The sequence below is a fragment of the Lycorma delicatula genome, chromosome 8 (assembly GCF_047948215.1).
Source record: "Lycorma delicatula isolate Av1 chromosome 8, ASM4794821v1, whole genome shotgun sequence".
NCBI lineage: Eukaryota > Metazoa > Arthropoda > Insecta > Hemiptera > Fulgoridae > Lycorma > Lycorma delicatula.
The window spans coordinates 121577085-121599498 of NC_134462.1; the positions used below are offsets into that span (position 1 = coordinate 121577085).

Sequence of the window (22414 nt, forward strand, 5' to 3'; positions counted from 1 at the left end):
TCATTTATTCAATTGTCATTCATTTTGGGTTTTGTTTCATTACCTTCTGTTCACTTTTATTTCATGCTTTTAACTTGTCTTATGTTCTGTTTATTATATAAAATTAAATTTTTTTACCTATTAATTTTTTTCATTTCTAATCGTATAGATAGACTTAAAATTATTCTTAGTTAGGATCATTCTTAAGTTCTTATTTTCTTTGATATTTGTTCTCTGCTCATATTAGTAACAGCTGTCTTGATTCTTGAATCCTGTTTCCTATAAGTGAACATATCTTCTTTGGAATTTATTGTTCTCTTATTTATACTTATATATAATTTTCTTTTTCTTTAATTATTTAATTTATTTTTATTATTTATTTTTGTTTTTAATTTTTTTTATTATCTTTTTTTATTTATTTTCCCCCTTAATTTCCCAATCCTCAATTGAATGTAGGAGCTCCAAATGCGTGTCAACGTTAATGCTAAAGGACATGTGTACGGGCAGGTTTCGATGGAGGAACCTGAGAAGAATACGATGTACCATGAACCATTCAGTAATATGTATTCGTGTGGTGTTCCTGGAGCAGCTCGAAATGATAATCACCTGCTGCAAGGTCATCTCACTACATCTGAATATGCAGGTAATTATGAAATTGTATTAATGATAATAATTATTTGTTTGTGAAATATTGCTCACTGTTATATCAAGCAAAAAAATGAATTTTATGTAGTAATATCATGCAGCTTCAATGCTTACAGAATGACATCTGCTTATTAACCGTATTAAACCTCTTGTACCATCATTAATCATTAATTGTATAGATTACACAATTAAAATTAAATATAATAAATTATGATTTTGTGTTTAATACCATTTCTGATTTCCAGTAGATTCAATTGAAATTGATCCTGCAAATACATTCTATAGAAGAACGTAAGATATTTTGCTACATCATACTTGAATGATGGTAGAATCATGAATATGGCAATATCCTTATCCTCTGAAGAATATTGTTCAAACTATTTTATTGTATAAACCTCTATTTATAGACTTTGATTGAAATCAAGTATAAAATTTATACAGTATAAAATTTTTGGTTTATTTTTAAGTAGCATTTCATTTTTAATCGACTTCAAAAAAGGAGGTTATGCATTCAATCTATATATATTTTTTTATGTTTGTTCGCATCATAACTTTTTTCTAATCCAATTGAAATAAATCTTGTTGCAATCGAAGCAGCTGCTTTCTGCATGCCTGAACTCATATTTTTAGCAGACATACATCACATGATATGCATCATCCAATATTAAGCATTGAGGACACTGACCCGAGTCAGTCAAGCCAGATTGAACCAGTCTGTCCCAAAATGTGCCATGCCTTGAAAGGAACTGAGTCACATGCGGGATCGGGGTGATTCACGTGGCAATTCTCAACGCCGTTATGTCTGGAAAGAAACCGTGCATATACCGCCCATCTGCCATCTCATCCCACCTGTCCTGCCAAGTACCAAATTCTTCCTCAAATATTTCCTGAATATGCTGTGCAGTCAGTTCACCTGACTTCTTTGCATCGTAATGTAATTGACATTCTGACACTTAGACGTGAATAATTGGTTTAACACCTGCGATAAATAGAATTGCCTCATATGAAGTAGTACTACAGCCCCTGTCACAGTAAGTAACAGGAGACACTGAGCACTTAAGAGAATATCACGGTAGCTTTTCACCTCATTCTGTTTGCTCAAGCAGGTAAAACATAAACATAATCACCTGGCATACACCTTTACAAAATTTTCATTGTTTTAAAATTTAGACACCAATTGGGGTAGACCACCCTACAAAATGCTGAAGAAGGGATCACACATCTTCTTAGCAATATTTGAAAGTACTTCTTGCAATTTGAAATTCTCATCAAGGAATACACCCAAATACCGTTGTAATGAGAGTAACTAATAGGATGGCCGATCATCGAAACACAGGCTTGCTGTCTGGTGGTCAAACAGCCCTTCAGTAGCATCATCGTGCTCTTCTCAAGACTAAATACCATTTTGTGTTAATTGAGCCACACTTTTAGTACTCTACAAACTTGAGTTGCCCGGAATTCGACCTTGTTCTACGAGTCTTCTTTGACCAGCAGAAGCCCACCATTGGCACAAGCGATGACATGAAATCCGCTGGGCAACCTCAACTGCATGAGAGAGTCAAATTTCACAACCCAAAGCAGAGGGCCCAGCACACTTCCTTGTGGACACTCCTTGGATATCATCTTACTCATCTCACTGCCACTGTTATGAATGTATTTGACCCGTATATATTTTTTGTATGTTTGTTTATGCATAACTTTTACCCTGTTAATCCAATTCAAATAAATCTTGTTGAAATCAATGCAGCTGGTTTTTGCAGGGGGTACCATGATCTAGAAAAGACTTTATTAACACAAAAAATCGGTCTGAAAAAAAATATTTGCTATCCGGCAGGTAGGTAGGAACAATGGGAATCCTGATATTCTGTATGTATGCATCACGTTAGATAATGTTATATATGGTCTTCTGTAGGGCAGGTAATGTGAGTTTCTGCAAAAATATGTAGTATCGTTAATAAATGATCAAAAATCAAGATATCTCATTTTAAACCTTTCTGACCTAATATACATTAAATATAATACACAGCATTGGTAGGGACATTGGGAATCTTATAATTCTATATACGAGCATCACATTACATGGTCTTTCGCGATCTCTTGCAATGTCGGACAACTAAGCTAAATCATCTATGCTTCTGACGACTTAAACTTGTCCTTTTGCAAATACTTTTTCCCCAAATCTACTGCAGATCTGTTTAATGTTGTACCTTGCAATTTGGGTGCTGTTACAGTCCAACTTAAAATTAAAGATAGCGTCTTTCTACATTTCCATATACTTTAGTAGCTTGAAATGTTGTACTTACTAGTGTAATACATTCAGTGGTGGCTCATAACTAAAATTAGGGGGGGGGGGGGTATTGCTCCAGAAAACTTTTAGCCTTTATTTTAAAATTGTGTAAAAGAAAGCAAACTGGTACAAAAGGTTAAAGGTTTCTGTAAAATAAAAAAATTGAAAAAAATGAATCAAATAGAACATCTGGAAGCAGGATAATAATCTAATTCTACACTTTATCACATTCAAGAATATGATACAGGTTTATAAGCACAACACATACAGAGTAAAAAAAAAGCTACCTTCTACCAGCACGCCAGGGTTGGCACTGCAGGAATGATATTGCTTTCTCTCCCTCACAGTTTCGTGTGCAGCTTTCTATGTGTGCATGCACTCAACAGCCAAACATGATGGCTGCAAACATGCAGCCATCATGTTATCTTTTTCATAAACTGAGAGGTGTATACTGACATTAAGTTAAGGATTATGTATTGTACAAGTATAAAGAAAGAATTAAAAAAAAAGAACTCATTTTATTAATCTTATCGATAATATCAAGTGGAAATAGGGGGTGCTGCAGTTTCATAGTGCCTATGCATGAGCTGCCACTGAATGCAATACTAAGTACACTACTGTACTATGAAAATATATCTATTACACTATGTGGTTGTGTACCTGTTACATTTTCATTTTTGTACCTATTGTTTCATCATAAAATTTTATTAACACCTTTTTCTTGACACCAGCTTTTGGTTGCTCAATCCTTTCCAGTTGGTTCCTTTGTAGGGCAAGTCATTTGAATTTCTTTACAATTCCCACAGGGCCATTAACTAAACCATCAGAAATCGATTTATTAGACCTTAAGATAACTCTTGAATCCTCTGCCAGTTGTACATTATGCAATAGGCCACCATAGTCATTGATGTCTACCAAAATAACATTCCCAAGGGGAGTTTTCCCACATGTTGCGGCTTCTCATGATTCATCAATAGCGTTAATAATATAAACTCTATTTGTTTCTGATATCATATCAATTATATTATGATTAAAATTCATCAACTAATTTAATATTTGGTAATACTCTTAGATTATTTCCACCTACAAGTTTATCTGCTAAAGGTACCTTCCTTCTTTCAAAGCATTTGCAATTGGCGAGTTGTAACTTTGCCAAAAAAAGCAATTATTTAAGTCTATGAACTCCGTGTCAATTCTTTGTCTTGTGTTCATTGTTAACTCACAAAATGAAAACTGATGCCATAAATTTATTTCTACTTTACACCAAGAGGTTGAACAAAATACCAATGGCCATTGACTGGAGGCAGCTGCATTACATCATCAAAAACCACATAAACTCCACCGAATAACTTATCATTTCAATCAGACACAGAAAATTATGAAATAATTATTTTAAAAAATGGGAACTTACATCAAAATGCGCTAAAAAGTAAGAAATGATTTTATCCTATTACTTAATTCCTTATACACTTTTTTGAATTGGCACTAAAAATACACGATCATAATTATGTGGTACTTGAATGGACCTATAGGTGGCATATATAAAAAACATAGTAATTACAAACAAAAAAGTAATCAAAGCACATACATAAGAATTCCAGTGATGTAATATCGGTATTGGTTTTTTATGAAGTATACCTATAAACTATTATAGAACAAATTTATATTACATCTAGAGATTAATTTTGTAGAAGGAGGCGGCAGTGGAAAAATGTGTAAGGAATTAATTATGTAACTTATTCCTTAATTAAGTAAGGAATTAATTAAAACAAATATATTACTTACATTTAAGCGCATTTTGATGTAAGTTCCATTTTTTTTTTTTTTTTACCAAATCGTTGAATTTTTATCTATTTAAATACTTTTTTTTTTCATTTAAAAAGATATATTTTTATTTTAATTATATATCTTTCATTTATTTTTATTCCATAATCATTCATTTATTTAATTTCACTTAAGGAAAAAAAGATTATCTGATTATGTTATTTTTAGTATTAATCAATAGAAGGCTTAAGTAAATATGAAATTTTATGTTTTTCTATACAACACATTAATAGAAATTGCAACTTATATTTTCTTATTTTTTTTAAGTACAGTGTACCTACTTTATCCATTTACTGTGGGCTAATTTTGCCCAAATTAGGGAAATTATTTTATTAAGAACCAGCAGCAAGTTGTTTGAAAATTGATCTGTGATTTTTTTAATATTAAAACGATTTATTCTGTAACAAAAGTTACTGTGTATTTATATACTACGTAAATATACTTGTGTATTTTTTTTTTCTGTAAGGGGAGGAAAAAGCTCTGCCAGCTGCCATCAGGCCCCCACTGACGGTAGTGCAGGGCTCTCAGCCACTAAAAAACCTCCCCTCTTATTAAGCAGGGGTTGGATCTAAGCCATATGGTATGTACAGCCCTTCCATGATCACCCAGGCACTCTACTGTCTGAATCCGGATGACCGGAAGGTATCCCCAGGGGGCGATCGACGAGCAACACAACTCCAAGGAGCCCCCACCGACCACCCCAAAAGCTGGCTCCCCCCTTGATCACCCGTCATCAAACTCCATGTCTCTATCAATCTGCATCTGCTCAGTCTGTCGTCGCTTCTCTTAATTGGCCTTCTCTCCTATCATTGATGTAATTGTAGTCTAGATACATTCCCATTTGTCGCTATTGGTTAGCATCACCTCGACTGTACTGTTGGCCCTCTCCTCACCCTGATCCTCGAGCACTACTCTTAAGTCGCGCCATCTAGGGCAGAAAAACACCACATGCTCTGCTGTATCCAGTCAGCCACAATCATGACAACGATTTGTATGGCATCTGCTCATCCTGTACAGATAGTCCCGAGAACATCTGTGTCCAGACAGGAACTGGGTGAATTCGTAGCCTCTGTTACCATGCTCTGTTACGTAGCTCTGTTACCCACAATGTTACCATCTGGGTGCTTTCCACCTAGTTCCTGACGTCGCTTATGAGCTCCTAGGTCGACCTTCCTTTGTCCGAATTCCGCCATCTGTCATGCCATGTCATGTAGAGACTGTCAGTTGCTTCCTTTCTGTCCCGTTCGGCCACTATTGAAGCTCTCATTTGCGGTTGTAAGTCTATGGCCGGTACCCCAGCTATAATCGATGCTGCCTTGACGCTGATCGTACGGTATCCTATGATGATACATATATTTACCCTACATTGTTGCATAACCAATCGCCTCACATTCCTGGCCCTCGACAACGCTCCCAGCCATACAGGAACTCCATATAACACCACCAAAGAGTGCACACTAGCCAACAGTTTCCTCTTCCCCATCTGAGGACCACTCTTATTCCTCATGATTTTGCTGAGCGCCTGCACTACATTTTTGCCCTTTCTCACCGCCTCCTCAACATGTATAGTAAAGTACCAGTGCTTGTCCATCCACACACCTAAATATTTCGTGGCTGGGCTAGGGTGGACTATCATGTGCCCCACTCTAAAATGCAATGGATGTAGTCTGCATCACCCAGCCATAACAACCACTTTCACTTTTCTTCAGGGATCCATAGACCATGAGCTGTTAGCCACCTCCAACCATGTCAGCCGCTTCTTCAATGACTGCCATCAGTTCCTCTTCTGTTTTGCACACAATCACAAGTGCCAAATCATTGGCAAACTCCACCGAGGTGACACCCGCCGGGTAGTGCTGCCTTAGAACATTATCGAAAGCAATGTTCCGCAGGGCCAGACCCAGCACCGAACCCTGAGGGACACCCCTCTCCACCGAAAATTTTGTTTCACCACCTTCTGACCTGCCCACCACAAATCTGTCCTTAAAATATTCATGCAATACCCTTCGCAGGTATGCTGGGATTTGTCTGGCTTCTAGTTCATGAAATATAAATTCCCATGGCAGCTCATTAAACGCATTGCGTATATCTAACAGCATGACCACTCCTCTCTCTCTCGTCCTCTGTGTTCCTTGCGTAGCTGATCGAATAATATTCATCACTTGCCTGATACTTGTGTATTATTAGGAAAAAATTTTTTTTCTCATTCAACCAAAATTTTTTTACCAAATCCAAACAGAAAAAGTCAAAATTATTAGCTAGCTGTGTAAATTTTATAAGAATAAATATCAGTTTCAAGCAGTGCCATATTGGGTTAAATATATAATTATTTTAACTTTGCTATCTATTTCAAAAAGTAGAAAATTAATGAAAATTCAAAAGTATTTGCGCATTCTTTGAAGTTTATGTTGTTTTATTTTTAAATTTACTTTGTTTTATTTAAGTTTTTATATTAAACATAATGCTGATTATTATTTAATTTTTCTGAAAAATAAATTTTTTTTCAGATGTTAGAGATACTTTATCACAGGAGTATGCTGTGCCACGTATTACATCAAGTACATCTCCTTCATATCCTCCTCCTACTCCAGCGAGATCACATCCCCCTCCTCTGCATAATTTCTTTCCCAAACCTCCCCCAGTTCCTCCACCACCTGAAAAATATTATGCTGCAACTGAAATATGTCAGGTAAGTTTATTCTTCTAAAAATTATTTTAAAAATCAGTTCATATTGAAAGCTAAGTATGCTACAGTGTTTCTGTAATAAGGGTTTATCAGTTTAATTTCACAATCTGCTAGTTAAATTTTGATTCCTTCTACCCTCTTGAATCCATGTTGCTTAAGTTCTGGTTCAATAAATTTAGTTGAAACATTCACCAAAATAAGCAGACAGAAGTACAACTGTCTAAATAATGTTGATGAACAAAACTTGTTCGTGTAATAGCAAAGGCTCATTAGGCTGAATCATGGAATTTTTTCAGTAAAAAAAAAATATTTTAAGAACTTGTTTTTTTCTGCCAAAGTGACTGTATAATCAAATTAAAATAACAGATAGATATTTAAATTAAATGTTGTATAATACATTTTTATCTGATTTTAATGTAACAAAGAATTTTATGCACGACTAGAGTTGAGTAATTTATATTACTCTTTGACTATGAATATGTAATAGTCATTTTAGTCACATTAAATATGACTAATTATGTGTCATAATTGTATGACCCATATTAGTCATTTAATTATTAAATAATATTTAATATATCATGAACATAGTTTATCATATTTTTGTTTTAATTGAAACACAATGACCAAAGAACACTGCTATCCATGATCTAATATTTAAATCCATATAAAAGTAACTTCCTTTACTAAGATTTGAACCTTAGAACTCTCGACTTCAAAATCAGCTGATTTACGATGACTAGTTATCAAATCTGACCCACCAGGTTGGTCTAGTGGTTAACCTTGTTTTCACAAATCAGCTGACTTCGAACTCAAGAGTTCTAAGGTTTAAATCCTAGTAAAGGCAGTTACTTTTATACAGATTTGAATACTAGATCGTGGATCAGTGTTCTTTGGTGATTGGGTTTCAATTAACCACATATCTCAGGAGTGATTGACCTGAGGACTTCATTTTACATTCATAAATATCATCCTCTGAAGTAATACCTTACTGTGGTTCTGGAGGCTAAACAGAAAAAGAGTACTAGTATTCAAATCTGTATAAAAGCAACAAACCTTTACTAGGATTTGAACCTCAGAACCTTTGGCTTTGATAAACAGCTGATTTGCAACGACGAGTTACCCTCTAGACCAGTCTGGTGGACTTGGAGAACATGAGCATGTAAATTTATTACCAACGTTTGTTCATTCATGGATAGTTTTGTCTGCAGACTTCATAGATGAAGCCAAAGTTGATTTTAGTTGCCAGAGGGCAAGCAAAACATTTGGAGAACATGAACGGCTAACTAATCAAATATATGCTTTCAGATCATTGATGATGACTTTGCTGAATCGTATGTGTCTGAAAGCTAGATTTTTCTAGATTATATTTTATAGTAAACGTTTCTTCTTCAAAGTGTTTAGTTTCTGATTAGTTATGAGAAAAATCAACTGAAGTATCAGTTAAAGAACCATTGGTGTAAACATGCATTCAGCTAGAAAATTAACTAAAAAATGAATTCTATTGTATGAATTACTTAACTATATGTTGTAAAAAATGTCTTTTATATGTATTTTTTAATTTTAATTAATTATTATATTATATATTTATAGAAAGCACCACCAGTGCCCCTTTCACCTCCACCAAGTGCTCCCCCTTCCAGTAGTTCTCAAGGAGCTAGTGGTTCATCGGGTTATGGGCAACTTCATCCACATATTATTAGTCCTTCAGAGTCTGACACAGTAAAATATCCTTCTCTACCTTTGCAGGAGTTTCCTATAGAACAGCTCAAATTACTGCATAGGTTAGGAATGGGTCAGTTTGGTGAGGTAAGATTTTATCATTTTTATTTTACGTAAAAATTAAAAGTTTTGTGATCAAAATTGTTCATTGCTCTTAATAATTATACTGTTAACATTATCACAACCACAAAAAAAAAATTGCATTGTAAAAGCGTTAATGAATCTCCTTTATCACAAAACCAGAATGATATAAAAAAAAATTATTAATAGTACAAATACCCGAAAAACGCTTAAAGTGTTAAGGTATCCTTCAAAAAACATACTTTTTTTTTGTTTGCCCCAAACCCAAAAAAAAAATTATATACAAAGAAACTGAATATTATTTGTTATTCTCAAACTTCTCTAAAACACATAGATGCAGAGAAAAAATATTTAATAAAGTAGTGCAAAAATTGAAAAATATTACAAAAATTCACTTGCTACGGGGCTGTTTCAAAATGCACAAAGGTGAATCAAATATAAACAGTAATTTTTTAATAAATTTATTGATTAATAATATCTTTATAATTTCTCCATATAGTAGTAGTCTCCTACACGATCTACACATTTTTGCCAATGGCTTAGAAGCTTGAATATTCCTTGTTCATAAAAACTTTGACGATGAGTCATCAACCAATTGCATGCATGCTCCTCATCTTCATTGTTTTCAAATTGTTCCCTTCCAAGTGATTCTTTTAAGGACGCAAATGAAAAATGGTCACAGGGGGACAGATCTAGAATGTTTGGTGGGTGGTCGAGGGTTTCTCAGTGCATTTTTTCAATTTATTCCTTGTCAAAATCACAGTGTGCAGCCTGGCATTGTCTTGGAGAAGAATGACATCTGTGATGAGTTTGCCCCATCTTTTGTTTCAGCAGGCGACTTTTGTTGACTGCAGGAGCAGACAATAGTAAGCCACTTTTACCGTTCGTTGATTGTGTAGAAAATCATTGAGTAAAACTCCCCTTGGGAAAAAAAAATCATTGCAAGAACTTTTCTGGTAGACAGATCAGTTTTGGCCTTTACTGGACAGCCCTTATCCTTCCTTCGTCACTCCGAACTCACCATTTTTGACTCTGAAGTGTTATGATGGACCCAGTTCTCACCACATGTGACCACGCACCTCAAAAGATTGTCCCCTTCTTCCTGAAATCAATTCAGAAGTCTATCACAGATCTCCAACCTGACCTGTTTTTGATTTTTTGTCAACAACCTTGGAACCCATCAAGCACTAATTTTTCTGAAGCCAAGATGATCATTGATAATGGACTGAGCACTTCTATAGTTGATACTCACTTCTGACACGACCTTTAACATTGAACCGACAATCACCTTCGATAAGCTCTCGAACAGCACAGATGTTATCAGCTGTGAGACTTGACCTTGGGCATCGATCATAACTTTGTTTTCTACACTTTCTCGCCCGCCCTACGTATACACTCGGTTCTGGCACAGGGTAGCATCCCTAAACATACCTTTAAATGAGTTAAAATTTTTACAGGCTTAATGCCTTCGTTAGTTAAAAACTTTATGATTTATTTGTGCAACAGACAACAGAACCTTTTGCTCACTCATGGCTGTACTGGCAACAGAACAGAGCAGAAGAGATAACCAAGCTGGTTTATCCTTTCTAACATACCGAACATTAACCCCCCCACTCTACCATCCAGCTCAGAACACCTTACTGCGTAGAATAGCAAAATTATCATTCACATTTGATTCACCCTCGTAACAAACAATTGGTTTAGAAAAAACATGAAAAAAACAAGTAAGCTACTCAAATTGTTAAGAGAGACATCTATTTAAAATAACATTATTTTGCTATTTATTATTTTGTGATGAAACAGCCCAATGGTGAGTGAATTTTTATAGTATTTTTACACATTTTTTGCACGACTTAATTTATTAAATATTTTTTCTCCGTGTCTGAAGCAAAGAATTGTGTTTTAGAGAAGTTTGAGAGTAACAGATAATATTCAATATCTTTGTACATCAATTTTTTTCAGATTTAGGGCAAATAGTTGTTTTTGGAGGGATATCTTACAATGAAATTATATTTTAGGTGGTTGTGATATCAGCTATTTTTGTTGTACCTTCTTAAAGTATGTGTTGATTATTTATTTTTCTCTAAGAAAAATATGTAGTTATCTCTTTTAAAAAAATATTTTTAGATCAATTTAATCTAGCAATCAATACAGTACATAAAAATTACCTTTAGGTTGTAGCTGTTGATTTCCTTACACTCACAGCAATGACTGTCATTGTTTACTGTTATCAACAGTAAAACCATTGTCTTAAAAGCCAAAAATACTATTTTACCAGAAAAATGCTTATTTCATGTATGTGTGTATTTATTAATACTTATTATTTACTAATAATAAATATCATATGTGTATTATTTCTACTTAACTGGAAGTTAGCTTATCGTAGCCCAGCCGATTGTAGTTCAGTTTAATTTTATTGTGTTTCCCACCGTCATAATAGTACACAAAAAAAAATAATTACCTTTATTAATTTTTTTTGTTAATAATTACAATTATTCATTAATGATTATTATTCATTTTCATATTATATTGTATTATTTTTACTTATATAATTTATTAAACAGTTTTTTCATAATAGCATTTTGATACATATCATCCTAGCATTTTCTGAACCCTGATAGTTTGCCCCATCTGATGAAATATAGATGGAAAAATGGCAGTTTAATTTTTCTTGATGAGAAAAAAAATAAACTATGTGATTGCAGCTGTACAATCTGACGAAATGTCAGAGAAGAATAAAAATGGCGATTTCATTTTGCGTAATGGGAAAAGAGTAAATCACATGAACGTAAATAGCTTTTGTACAAAGAGAAATGCATAACAAAGTGGTATTACACATTATCATGTTAGTGTATATTTTTTAAAAGTCGTGACCTTTCCTAACAAGCTTAATCATTACTAACTCCTGTTTGTTGCTTTATTGTTTTTTTTACTCTTGTGTTTGAGTTTTTGGCAGAGATTCACTCAACTATCAAACAGGGAATTTTGATTCCTTAAACAAAATCATAATTTACAAGAATCTAATTTTTTATATTATACTGAATTAGCCATGGTTTTTCATCTAAACTCTGTCCTGCATATTCATTTGCCCATTCCAAAAGTTTGTAAAAAAATAGTGTAAGATACACTAGATTGTTTTAATAATAAATTCATTAAATGTTTATTTGTATGATTTTATGAAGTTGCTTTATTGTGTGCACAGAATTTCAGAATTATTTTGAATAAAGAAAATTATGATTAGAATAGGAGACAAACTTACATAATATAAACTAATTAAACTCTATTGTCAAATATGACAACTGTTGCAACTTTTAAGGTATCGTTATACATATGAACCTGAAGAAACCAGAAGAGTTTTAGTAGAATTGTTGTAAATTCAGTGTCTTCTGTTACATTTTAAAGGAAATACATAAGTAAAACCTACTGTTGATTAGATTATTGTTGAAATTTTTCACACAAAAACCAGATTTAATTAGATTAAGTTCTTGAGTCTATAAAGATTAATACTTATATGTATACTTCAATTTGAATACTTCCACATGTGTTAAAACCCTGCTAAGGTGCATGTTTTTCAATAAGGAAACCTTAGCCTATTGTTAAATGATTGGGTGACTCTAGTTTCTGAAAGAAAAGCAGTTTGCAGCATCATATACTTTAGCTGTTAAATGCAAAATCAATAGTTTTTGCAAAACCATGGTAGTATGTAAACTTACGAGGGTTATTTTTTTTTCAAGGCTGATCAATCACAAAATTAAAAACCACAGTGAAAATAAAAAATTTTTTATTTGTAACAAGTACTTACATAGTCACCACTCCAATTTAGACATTTGTCATAGCGTAGTACCAACTTTCCAATACCCTCGTCATAGAAAGGAGCCGCCGGTGTTTCAGCCATGTTTCTACGCTGGTCTGCAGTTTGATGTCTGTGCCAAAATGTTGTCCTCCTAGTCAGCGTTTCATGTGAGCAAAGAGGTGAAAATCGGAAGGAGCCAAGTCTGAGCTATATGGTGGGTGATCAAACACTTCCCAATGAAAACGCTGCAGGAGCTTTGTTACAGCTGCAGTGTGTGGCCGAGCATTGTCATGGAGAAAGACAATGCCTGATGACAACATTCCTCTCCGCTTATTCTGAATTGCCCTTCGTAGACGTTGAAGAGTCACGCAGTATGAGGCTGCAGTGATGGTCGTGTCACGTTCCATGAATTCCACCAGTAATTCCACTCAGCCTGAAGAAATCGAATTACCGCACACACTTCACACTTGGTGGGAGATGCTATTGTTGTAGACATGTTTACGTGCTAGCTGCGTGTTCAGAACTAAACGAAGTGATGCAGCGTGATTGAAGGCCATACTAGAGACACTGCGCAACACATATGCGAAAAGGTTCATCCAATTTTTGCGCGGGTTTTTATTTCGCGACCGATCGGACCTTGAAAAAAAATAACCCTTGTATTTTTAAATATTCTGTGCTGCTTGTTTTCAAATTAATATCAGAGTTTTTGTAAATAATAAGTTCTTACAAATAATTTTTATTTACTGTTATGTAATTTTTATTTACTGCTTTATACATTTCATTAGGTTGGTACAGCTGTTCAATACTTAGTCTACTGTTTTTCTCTTCTAATCTATCTTCTTCTGTTTCCCACAACTAAACCATTTATACTATAGATGTCTTAAATTATTGACTAACAAATTTATTTTTCTAAAGAATATTTTTTAAATTTGTTTAAAGAATATTTCATTTTCTGTTTATTAATAGAATAAATTTCAAAAAATTCCTTTGTAAATCACATTGTAAATATCTTGGCTCTCTGGTATTTAGCTTTCCTATAGTGTGTGCTTTACTCTGTTTCATGCATCTTAACTTTATGTTCTATTCACACTACAACTATTTTTAAATATCTTTTCAAACTTCTAATTGTATACTTAAAATGAATAATCTTTTTTTCTATAAGAACAATTATTTATCACAACAACATAAATTTCTCCTTTTTGAGAAATATAGCTTTATATACATAGCATAGTCTGTTATATTTACTCACTTATTTTTAATAAATTTTTACAGTTAACTGCCCATTTCTCATTTCTTTCATTTTCTGTTCATGTTTATTTTGTAGTAAAAATCAGTAAGTAATCAACAAGTAATGTTATTTTTAATAATTGAAAAAGTGCAATTATTACTTTAATTTTTAGGTGCAATTATGTGAGGTTGGAAGGATGCCAGAATGGGTTAGCAACCACACTTGTAAACTTGTTGCTGTTAAGTACCTTAGATCTGGAACATCTGAAGCAACACGGTAAGAAATTTTAGTTAACCAGTTTGATTTTTAAAAGACCATACATCATAAAATTGTTATTGATACATGTGTCTGTACTTAATGCATTACAGTTGGATTCCAGATAATCAACCATTTTGGGACAGTACCATATGGTTCGATTAAACTGCTGGCCGTATTAAGTGATATTAATGAAAAATCAGGAGATATCCACTAACACAGTACAGTGCATACTAATTATTAAACACAATTAACATCTTATTATTCAAAATGTTATTTTTAATACATTATTAAAATTACAAACAAATTATTAAATGACAAAATGATTGTTTTTGTAGTCTTACATCATTAATAACAAACAAAGGTTGATAACAAAGTAGAGGTACAAGTCAAAATAGTAAGTACTTTTTCCTCATGGATAGACATTTATGGACCATCCTGATCCCCATAGGGGAAGACACTCACCTTGTGACAACCCCCTGGTCGCCAGCCACACCACCCCTTCTGTTTCTAGCCCTGAAGCAGGCTGATTTGAGGCCTTTTAAACATACCTTCAAGGATCACACAATTATCATTTCATGTAATTTATTTCTTTTTCTTCCAGAAGTGTTTGAGCTAAACAGAAAGAAGAAAGAAGAGCTTTCTTTGTTTAGTCCATTCTTGTCTGTTGACTTTTTTCTTATCATCTACATGAACCTTTAATTCAATGAGTCCCTTTTATAATTAGTAAAATATGTAAATATCTAAAAATAGTTAGCTATATGTAAATATAGTTAATAAAATATATAGTTGGTAAAAATATGTACTTTAATGTCTGTCACTTGGTTAAACTTCTTAAAAAAAGTTCTTATATTTTTCTCTGTCATCTCCCTTTCAGTACTTGGTATTCAACAAATTTGGCAACACATTTTATGTATGGTTCTTCCTCATTTTCAGCTTTAATCATTTTTTTTAGTAATCTTTTTGATTATTTTGTTATTATTCCTGCACTACTTGAAATAATTAAGTACTGTGCAGACCAATGCATATAAAACCTAGTGGTTAAGGAGAAGTCAGTCCTTAGAATGTTTAAACAACTGTTAAACGACTTACATAATAATAATAATAAAATTATATTATTTTTCAAATAAAATAAAAAACATATGAACTAAAGGGTCTTATAAGTGGCATTTTGAATCATTAAACCAGAATAATTTTACATGAATTATACCAGTATGTTTCTGTTTTAACAAAACTGTCCCAATTAAATAGCTGTCCTGAATAAACGGTGGGTCTATTAATTGGAATTCACTGTATATCATCTGTCAACCATAATAAAGAGTGTTCTAAATGTTAATTTCTATTTAAATACTTGAATTTAATCTGTAAATGTTGGAAGCTTCAATAAAGTTTAGACAAAGTGACAAAAGTGCTACGTTTTAGCATAAAATCAAATAAATATAATATAGTACACGCCTAGTAACATTGACTCCTTTACATCAAACAAGTAGTGAACAGTAAGTTTACTGATTCTGAATTATTGAGTGTGTGATATATGATATGATTCTCTGAATCATTATTCATAAAACTATTTTTTTTTTAAATCATTACTGAGTAAAAATTTTAAAAGTAAGTTATTATTGTAACTACCTGTAACTCTACAATCAGCCGATTAATAGGTTATTCAAAGGACTAAATTGAAATACTTTGATGATCTTTTTTTGTCTCAAAATTATAATTTAATAGAATTTAAAAAAAAAAAAATTAATTAGAAATACATTATGCTTCTTTATTTTCTTACAACTTGAGATGCCATCAATAAACCATTCAAATATCTTAGAAAAAAATTTTTACCTTCCACAATTGAAGAAAATAAAAGTAAAATGTTTCTGATAATTCAGATAAGTTGAAATTGTACAAACAGTTAAAAACATGTTAATCCTGATCTGGAAAATTATTGATGAAGATATAACAAACTGGATTAATGGGTCAAAAAACTCAATTTACTAATTAAATCAGACAGTATAATCATTAACAAAATATATGAGGAATAAGATGAAAATATTGATGATAATGATGAAAATGACTAAATAGGACAATTAAATTAAAGAAGAAAATATTTGGTTATAAGCTTCAACAAGTGTGTTCAATGAGAGCAATATTCCTTCTCATCCATTAAATGTTTCGAGTTAACTGTAAAAAGTAAAAATAAAGAAATCATTAATCTCTAAAAAAGAAACAAAAAGAATTTTATTTTTTTTTTTAAATATAATCAATTCAACTAAAATCAATTTCATTATGTTTTTCTTTATTTAGAGATCTAGTTCCACAATTGTTTTTATTTTTATGCGTTTCTTTTCTTTTAAAATGTTTTATTTTGTTCAGAATTAATAAAAATGCATTAGTGTATGCTTATTATTACTAATACATCAAATAAATAAACAGTGGTTATTGTAACTACAATCTAGCAAGGAGACACTTATTTCAAATGCAATCTTTGGATCCTAGAATATAACCTCCTAATGATATGAATTTTTTGATAATTCAAACAGGCTTTTTTTAAATTAATTTGAATTACTAGAAGTCTGCTCTGGGGAAAATGTTATAAATTATGAACTCGTATTAATATGAAGGTAGCCAGTTACTTTTCTTTGAAATATACTTCCACCGGTAATGGTTGATAGTTAATTAAAAATGTGCTTTAACAGGTCAGAGTTCCAGCAAGAAGTAGAAGCATTAAGTGGATTAAGAGACCAGAACCTTGTTCAAGTGCTGGGAGCTTGTCTTAAAGAAGAACCGTTTTGTGTAATCCTTGAATACACAGAATTTGGTGATTTAAACCAGTTTCTACAAGAACATATTGCAGAGACTGCTACACCATTGCCTGCTAATGCAAAGACTCTTAGGTAAGTAAAATAATGTTATATAATTTTTTTTTAATGTTTACAGGTAAAAGATTATATTTAACTATTTCTTTGAGATTAAATGAACTAAATTGATTGTTCTCAGCTTAACTACATTTCTTTTAATATTTTGACTGCCTGTCATTTTGTCTCTTGTTAGACCTATAACTTGCTATCCCAGCTGTTATCATATTAAATAACTTGCTTCTTTTTTATAAACATTTTTCTTATTGCTGTAAAAAGTATCTTTTCATTTATTATATTTTTCTTGATTACATTATTTAATAATTAGTCATTATTTTTAAACTCTTACCTTGTTGATGGATTTAAAGTGTTTATTATTCAAAATAAATTGTTACTACTTGAAATATGTGATTTTTTCCTGTAATTTTTTAACAACTGTTCTTTCTCAAGCATTCAGCTCTAGATAGATAATAAATGGATAATAGATTACCTAGCTTTACCTCATTGGGCATCTTGATCTTACACAACTCCCCAATGGATAGAGGAACTGCCAAATCTCCCAAAGATCACCAAAGAAGCAGCTTCCTTGATCTTAGTCAAAATGTTGGCTGATCCAGAGCCTGAAATACCTATCTAGGGAAGAATGGATCAAGAGATGGAAAAGAAAAGAATTGTAAGAGGGCTGGTAATCAATCCTCAAAGGAACTGGGAGCCCCCAGAAGATTAGTTCAGATTACCATGTTACCTAAGACCATTCCATTCAACTAAATGAGGTATATTATTTACAGAACCAAAGCTAAATATATTTAAAAAGAAACCTTATTTTTCAATCCAGAAAAGCTGTTATTATTGTTGCCAATAAAACCAAGGAAAATGGTCTATTAGTAAAAAAATCTTTATCAAAATAATTCTATATACCTAATATATATAACTTCCTGAATGATTTTATTTTATGTCTTATGTTTCAGTTATGGCTGCCTTATTTATATGGCAACTCAAATAGCTTCAGGAATGAAATATTTAGAGTCGCTCAAATTTGTTCATCGTGATATTGCTTCAAGGTAAATTGCAAAATTTATTTTTGACAATGTGATGTTAGTATAATTTTGTCAATATTTATTTACTACTTAAATGATCTTGTATAGTTAGTAAAAAAAAATTAACAATAATTAATTGTTATTATAATTAGCTTTATAAAATTCTAATATCAAATGTTATGACTGCCAAGTCATATCAATTTAACATCCACATTTATTAAGCTACATATTTAAATTGTGTTATGGTATTGTTGACAGTCTGGTATTGATTTTTAGAGGTCTAGAATTGTATCTTATTGAATGGCATCTGGAAACGTTTCTTATTAACTTTTTTTGTCTTTAGTCATTTGACTGGTTTGATACAGCTCTTCAAAATTCCCTATCTAGTGCCAGTTGTTTCATTTCAGTATACCCCTACATCCTACATCCCTAACAATTTGCTTTACATCTTCCGAATTTTGCCTGCCTGCACAATTTTTCCCTTCTACTTGTCTTTCCAATATTAAAGCAACTATTCCAGAATGCCTTAATATGTGTCCTACAAGTCTGTCTCTTCTTTTATAACTATATTTTTCCAAATGCTTCTTTCTTCATCAATTTGTCGCAACACCTCTTCATTTGTCACTTTATCCACCCATCTGATTTTTAACACTCTCCTATAGCATCCCATTTTCAAAGCTTCTAATCTTTTCTTCTCATGTACTCCGATCGTCCAAATTTCACGTCCATATAAAGCAACACTCCAAACATATAGTTTAAAAAATGTTTTCCTGAAGTTTAAATTAATTTTTATGCAAGCAAATTATATTTCTGACTGAAAACTCATTTTGCCTGTGCTATTCGGCATTTTATATCACTCCTGCTTCGTCCATCTTTAGTAATTCTACTTCCCAAATAAAAAATGTATCTACCTCCATAATATTTTCTCTTCCTATTTTTATATTCAGTGGTCCATTTACATTATTTTTACTACATTTCATTACTTTCGTTTTGTTTTTGTTTATTTTTATGCAGTAGTTCTTGCATAGGACTTATCCATGCCGTTCATTATATCTTCTACATCTTTTTACTCTCTGTTAGATTCCTATATCATCAGCAAATCGTAACACCTTTATCTTTTCACCTTGTATTGTTACTCCGGATCTAAATTGTTCTTTAACATCATTAACTGCTAGTTCCACGTAAAGATTAAAAAGTAACGGGGCTGGGAACATCCTTATCAGACCTCCTTTTCTATTATGGCTTCTTTCTTATATTCTTCAATTATTATTGTTGCAGTTTAGTTACTGTAAATGTTAGCAATTTTTCTTCTATCTGTATTCTTGAACCCTACATTTTTTTAAATGCTGAACATTTTAACATTCCTGATTAGTATAAGGAACATTTTCTCAGATATTAGTTGATTACTTAATTTTAGTCTTTATCTTTGAAGCTTTTTACCTGATACCTTCAATTAAATTTTGAAATAGATTTATAAACTTTAAGATTTTTTTAATAAGTTTTTATTTTATACCTGATCTTAAAAATTTATTTAAAAAAAATAGAATTAGTCCATTCTTTTCAGGAAATGTATCTTTATGTGTGAAAAACCTTAAATTTTCATGAGTGAGCTACTAATAAAATGAATTTAAAGAACATTTGCCCAGAAGAGCCTATAATGTGGAATGTAAGCTACAGATATTATACAGGTATAAATACAGCATGTATTAACAACAATAGTGCACTATAAGGTACAAGGGATACCAAACAAAGCTGCCTGTAAACTACATCTAAGTAAAAATATTGGATGCTTTATAGAATCAATTCTTATCTAAGACATTGCTGTTAAAACTTTATGTTTTCAATAATGTAAGATGTTGTGTTCACACTTTTTTTTTATAATGAGATGTTCTACAGTGAGGATAGAAGAGTCACTGCTCTGTTTCACTAGAACATAGCATTTCTTAGAGCAACTGTTTATTAATAATCCATAACTTGTATCCCATATGAGTAAATCCCTTTATCAGAAGCTGGTTCATCTTCTAGACTTTTATCATAGCACTTGTATTTTTCTAGACAGTATATCATCAGACCAAAAACTGATTTTATCTTACCAATGACAACATCAACTAGTACTAGTAATTTACAAAACTAGCCTGAAATATTACTGGAAAAGTATTCATTAGTGGTTATCTAATAGTAGCTAATTCTTTTCCTGTAGTTCACCTCAGTGGTTTTCTTCTCAATCATGATTTATAATAATAAATAAGTTAGTTGGATTTTCAGTTTGATAATTAAGGTTTAAAAAAATAATATTTTTAGTACAGGTCCCTTGTTTTTTAAGGAATTAAACTTTATTTATTGGTAGGCTTACCAAATTTTTTTGGGTCCAACCCAGGACATATTTTTGAAATTACTTAAAAGTCTTAACAGTTTACTGAAACATTAAACTTTATTTATTCACTTGTAATTTTCACTAGACATGACTTTTTTCAGAAATGGTTTGTTTAATCTAATTACATCATAAAATTCACAAGAAAGTTCTGAATTAATTTTAACATTTAGCAGATGTTTAACAGCAGATACTGAAAGTATCTTTCTGCAGACTAAATGTTCCTGTAATTGAAAAAACTCTCAACTAGAGTAGATGTCCCTGGCAAAGACATCGCAAATTTAACCATTTTAGAAATATTGCAGCATGAAATATCAGTCTTTTGAAATGCCTCAAAAATTGTTTTCACTTCTCTTCAATAGTATCTGGTACTTTTTCAGAACTTGAACCCCAACCTACCATTTGGTTTTGAATTTCCCGGTTCAACAATGTACATTTATCAAATAGGTCATCAATATTTACGGAATCTTTTATAATTTCATTAATAACTTGTGCACTCTCTTCTAAATCAGACCAGGCAATTTCAGTTTGTAAATTTACCCATTGAAACTTACTAACATTATCAAAACTGGTTCTCCTTAAATCTAAATATTGGTTACTAGAATTATACAAATTGTCTACACTTGAAGAATTTTTGTTCCTGAATATCATTATTTTCTTTTAGAGTGCATAGAAATTCTTTGACAGAAGATAGTATAAATTTGTGGGTTTTTCTTTCTGAAGTTGACAAATTAATTCAGAATATGTCTTGAAGTCTTCTATTGCTGTGATAGAATTAGCTTTCAATTTCAGAACTACATTGTTAAATAGCTGTAGCCATATGTTTAATGGCTATAGCCATATAAAAATTTCAAAAACAGTTCACTTTCTAGATTTTCAAAAAAATCAAATAATTATTTTGGGAATTTGTCAGAAGATAAGAAGTATGATTTTAGGCCATCAAAAATGGAAAGAATTCTTTCTATTGTAGGTAACAAACTTGTGCTACTATGAGATAATATTTTTTTGTAATCTGTTTCCACAATTCACAGAACTCTTTTAAGTTCCGTTACTGTTATTGTATATTTGTGAAAATAATTATAAATTTTTATAACAACTTCTATGTCCAGAGGTAGAGAATCACATGCTGCTTGTATTGAGTTGTTTACAATGTGGGCTGAACAACCAGTTTCTAAAATAGGTCTATCTAAATTACTTTGAACTTTTCTGAACACATTTTCATTCCCCTTTCTCTTCACAACACCAAAATTACTGTTAGTGTTATCAGCAGTATAACAAACCAACTTTACTTCAAGTTTGTATTTTTTCATGCACTACAAAAAATGCTGAGTCAAAATTTGAGCAATTTCACCTGATGCTTCATCAAAATTTAAAAGTTTAACTTGAATTTCCTCCTCCAGATTGAAATATCTTACAACAATCAGAAGAAGTTTTACTTCATTTCTGCTTGAGCTATCCATCGTTACTGTTACATAATTAATGTTTTCCAAAGAACCCAACACATTATCAAATATAAATGGCAAAATAATGTTAACAATAATTGCCTCGGTTTTGGTTCAAGCAGATGAAAATTTTGGGTCATATAAATTTTTAACCAGTTTAAATGTGCAGTCTGATGTTCTGAAACTGAGTTCGTGTCTAACAGTGTAGTACGAAAATGTAG

The 22414-nt window shown here is 31.9% G+C and overlaps 1 protein-coding gene across 1 annotated transcript in view; it reads left to right on the forward strand.

Annotated features, from left to right (window-relative positions):
* Window positions 1–22414, forward strand: part of Ddr (discoidin domain-containing receptor 2) — a 597456-nt gene that overhangs the window by 555323 nt on the left and 19719 nt on the right. The window contains exons 11-16 of the mRNA XM_075373682.1: window positions 436–622; window positions 7243–7424; window positions 9012–9227; window positions 14415–14518; window positions 17185–17382; window positions 18312–18404. Coding sequence (XP_075229797.1) covers window positions 436–622; window positions 7243–7424; window positions 9012–9227; window positions 14415–14518; window positions 17185–17382; window positions 18312–18404 — 980 coding nt within the window. The remainder of the gene's footprint in view (window positions 1–435; window positions 623–7242; window positions 7425–9011; window positions 9228–14414; window positions 14519–17184; window positions 17383–18311; window positions 18405–22414) is intronic.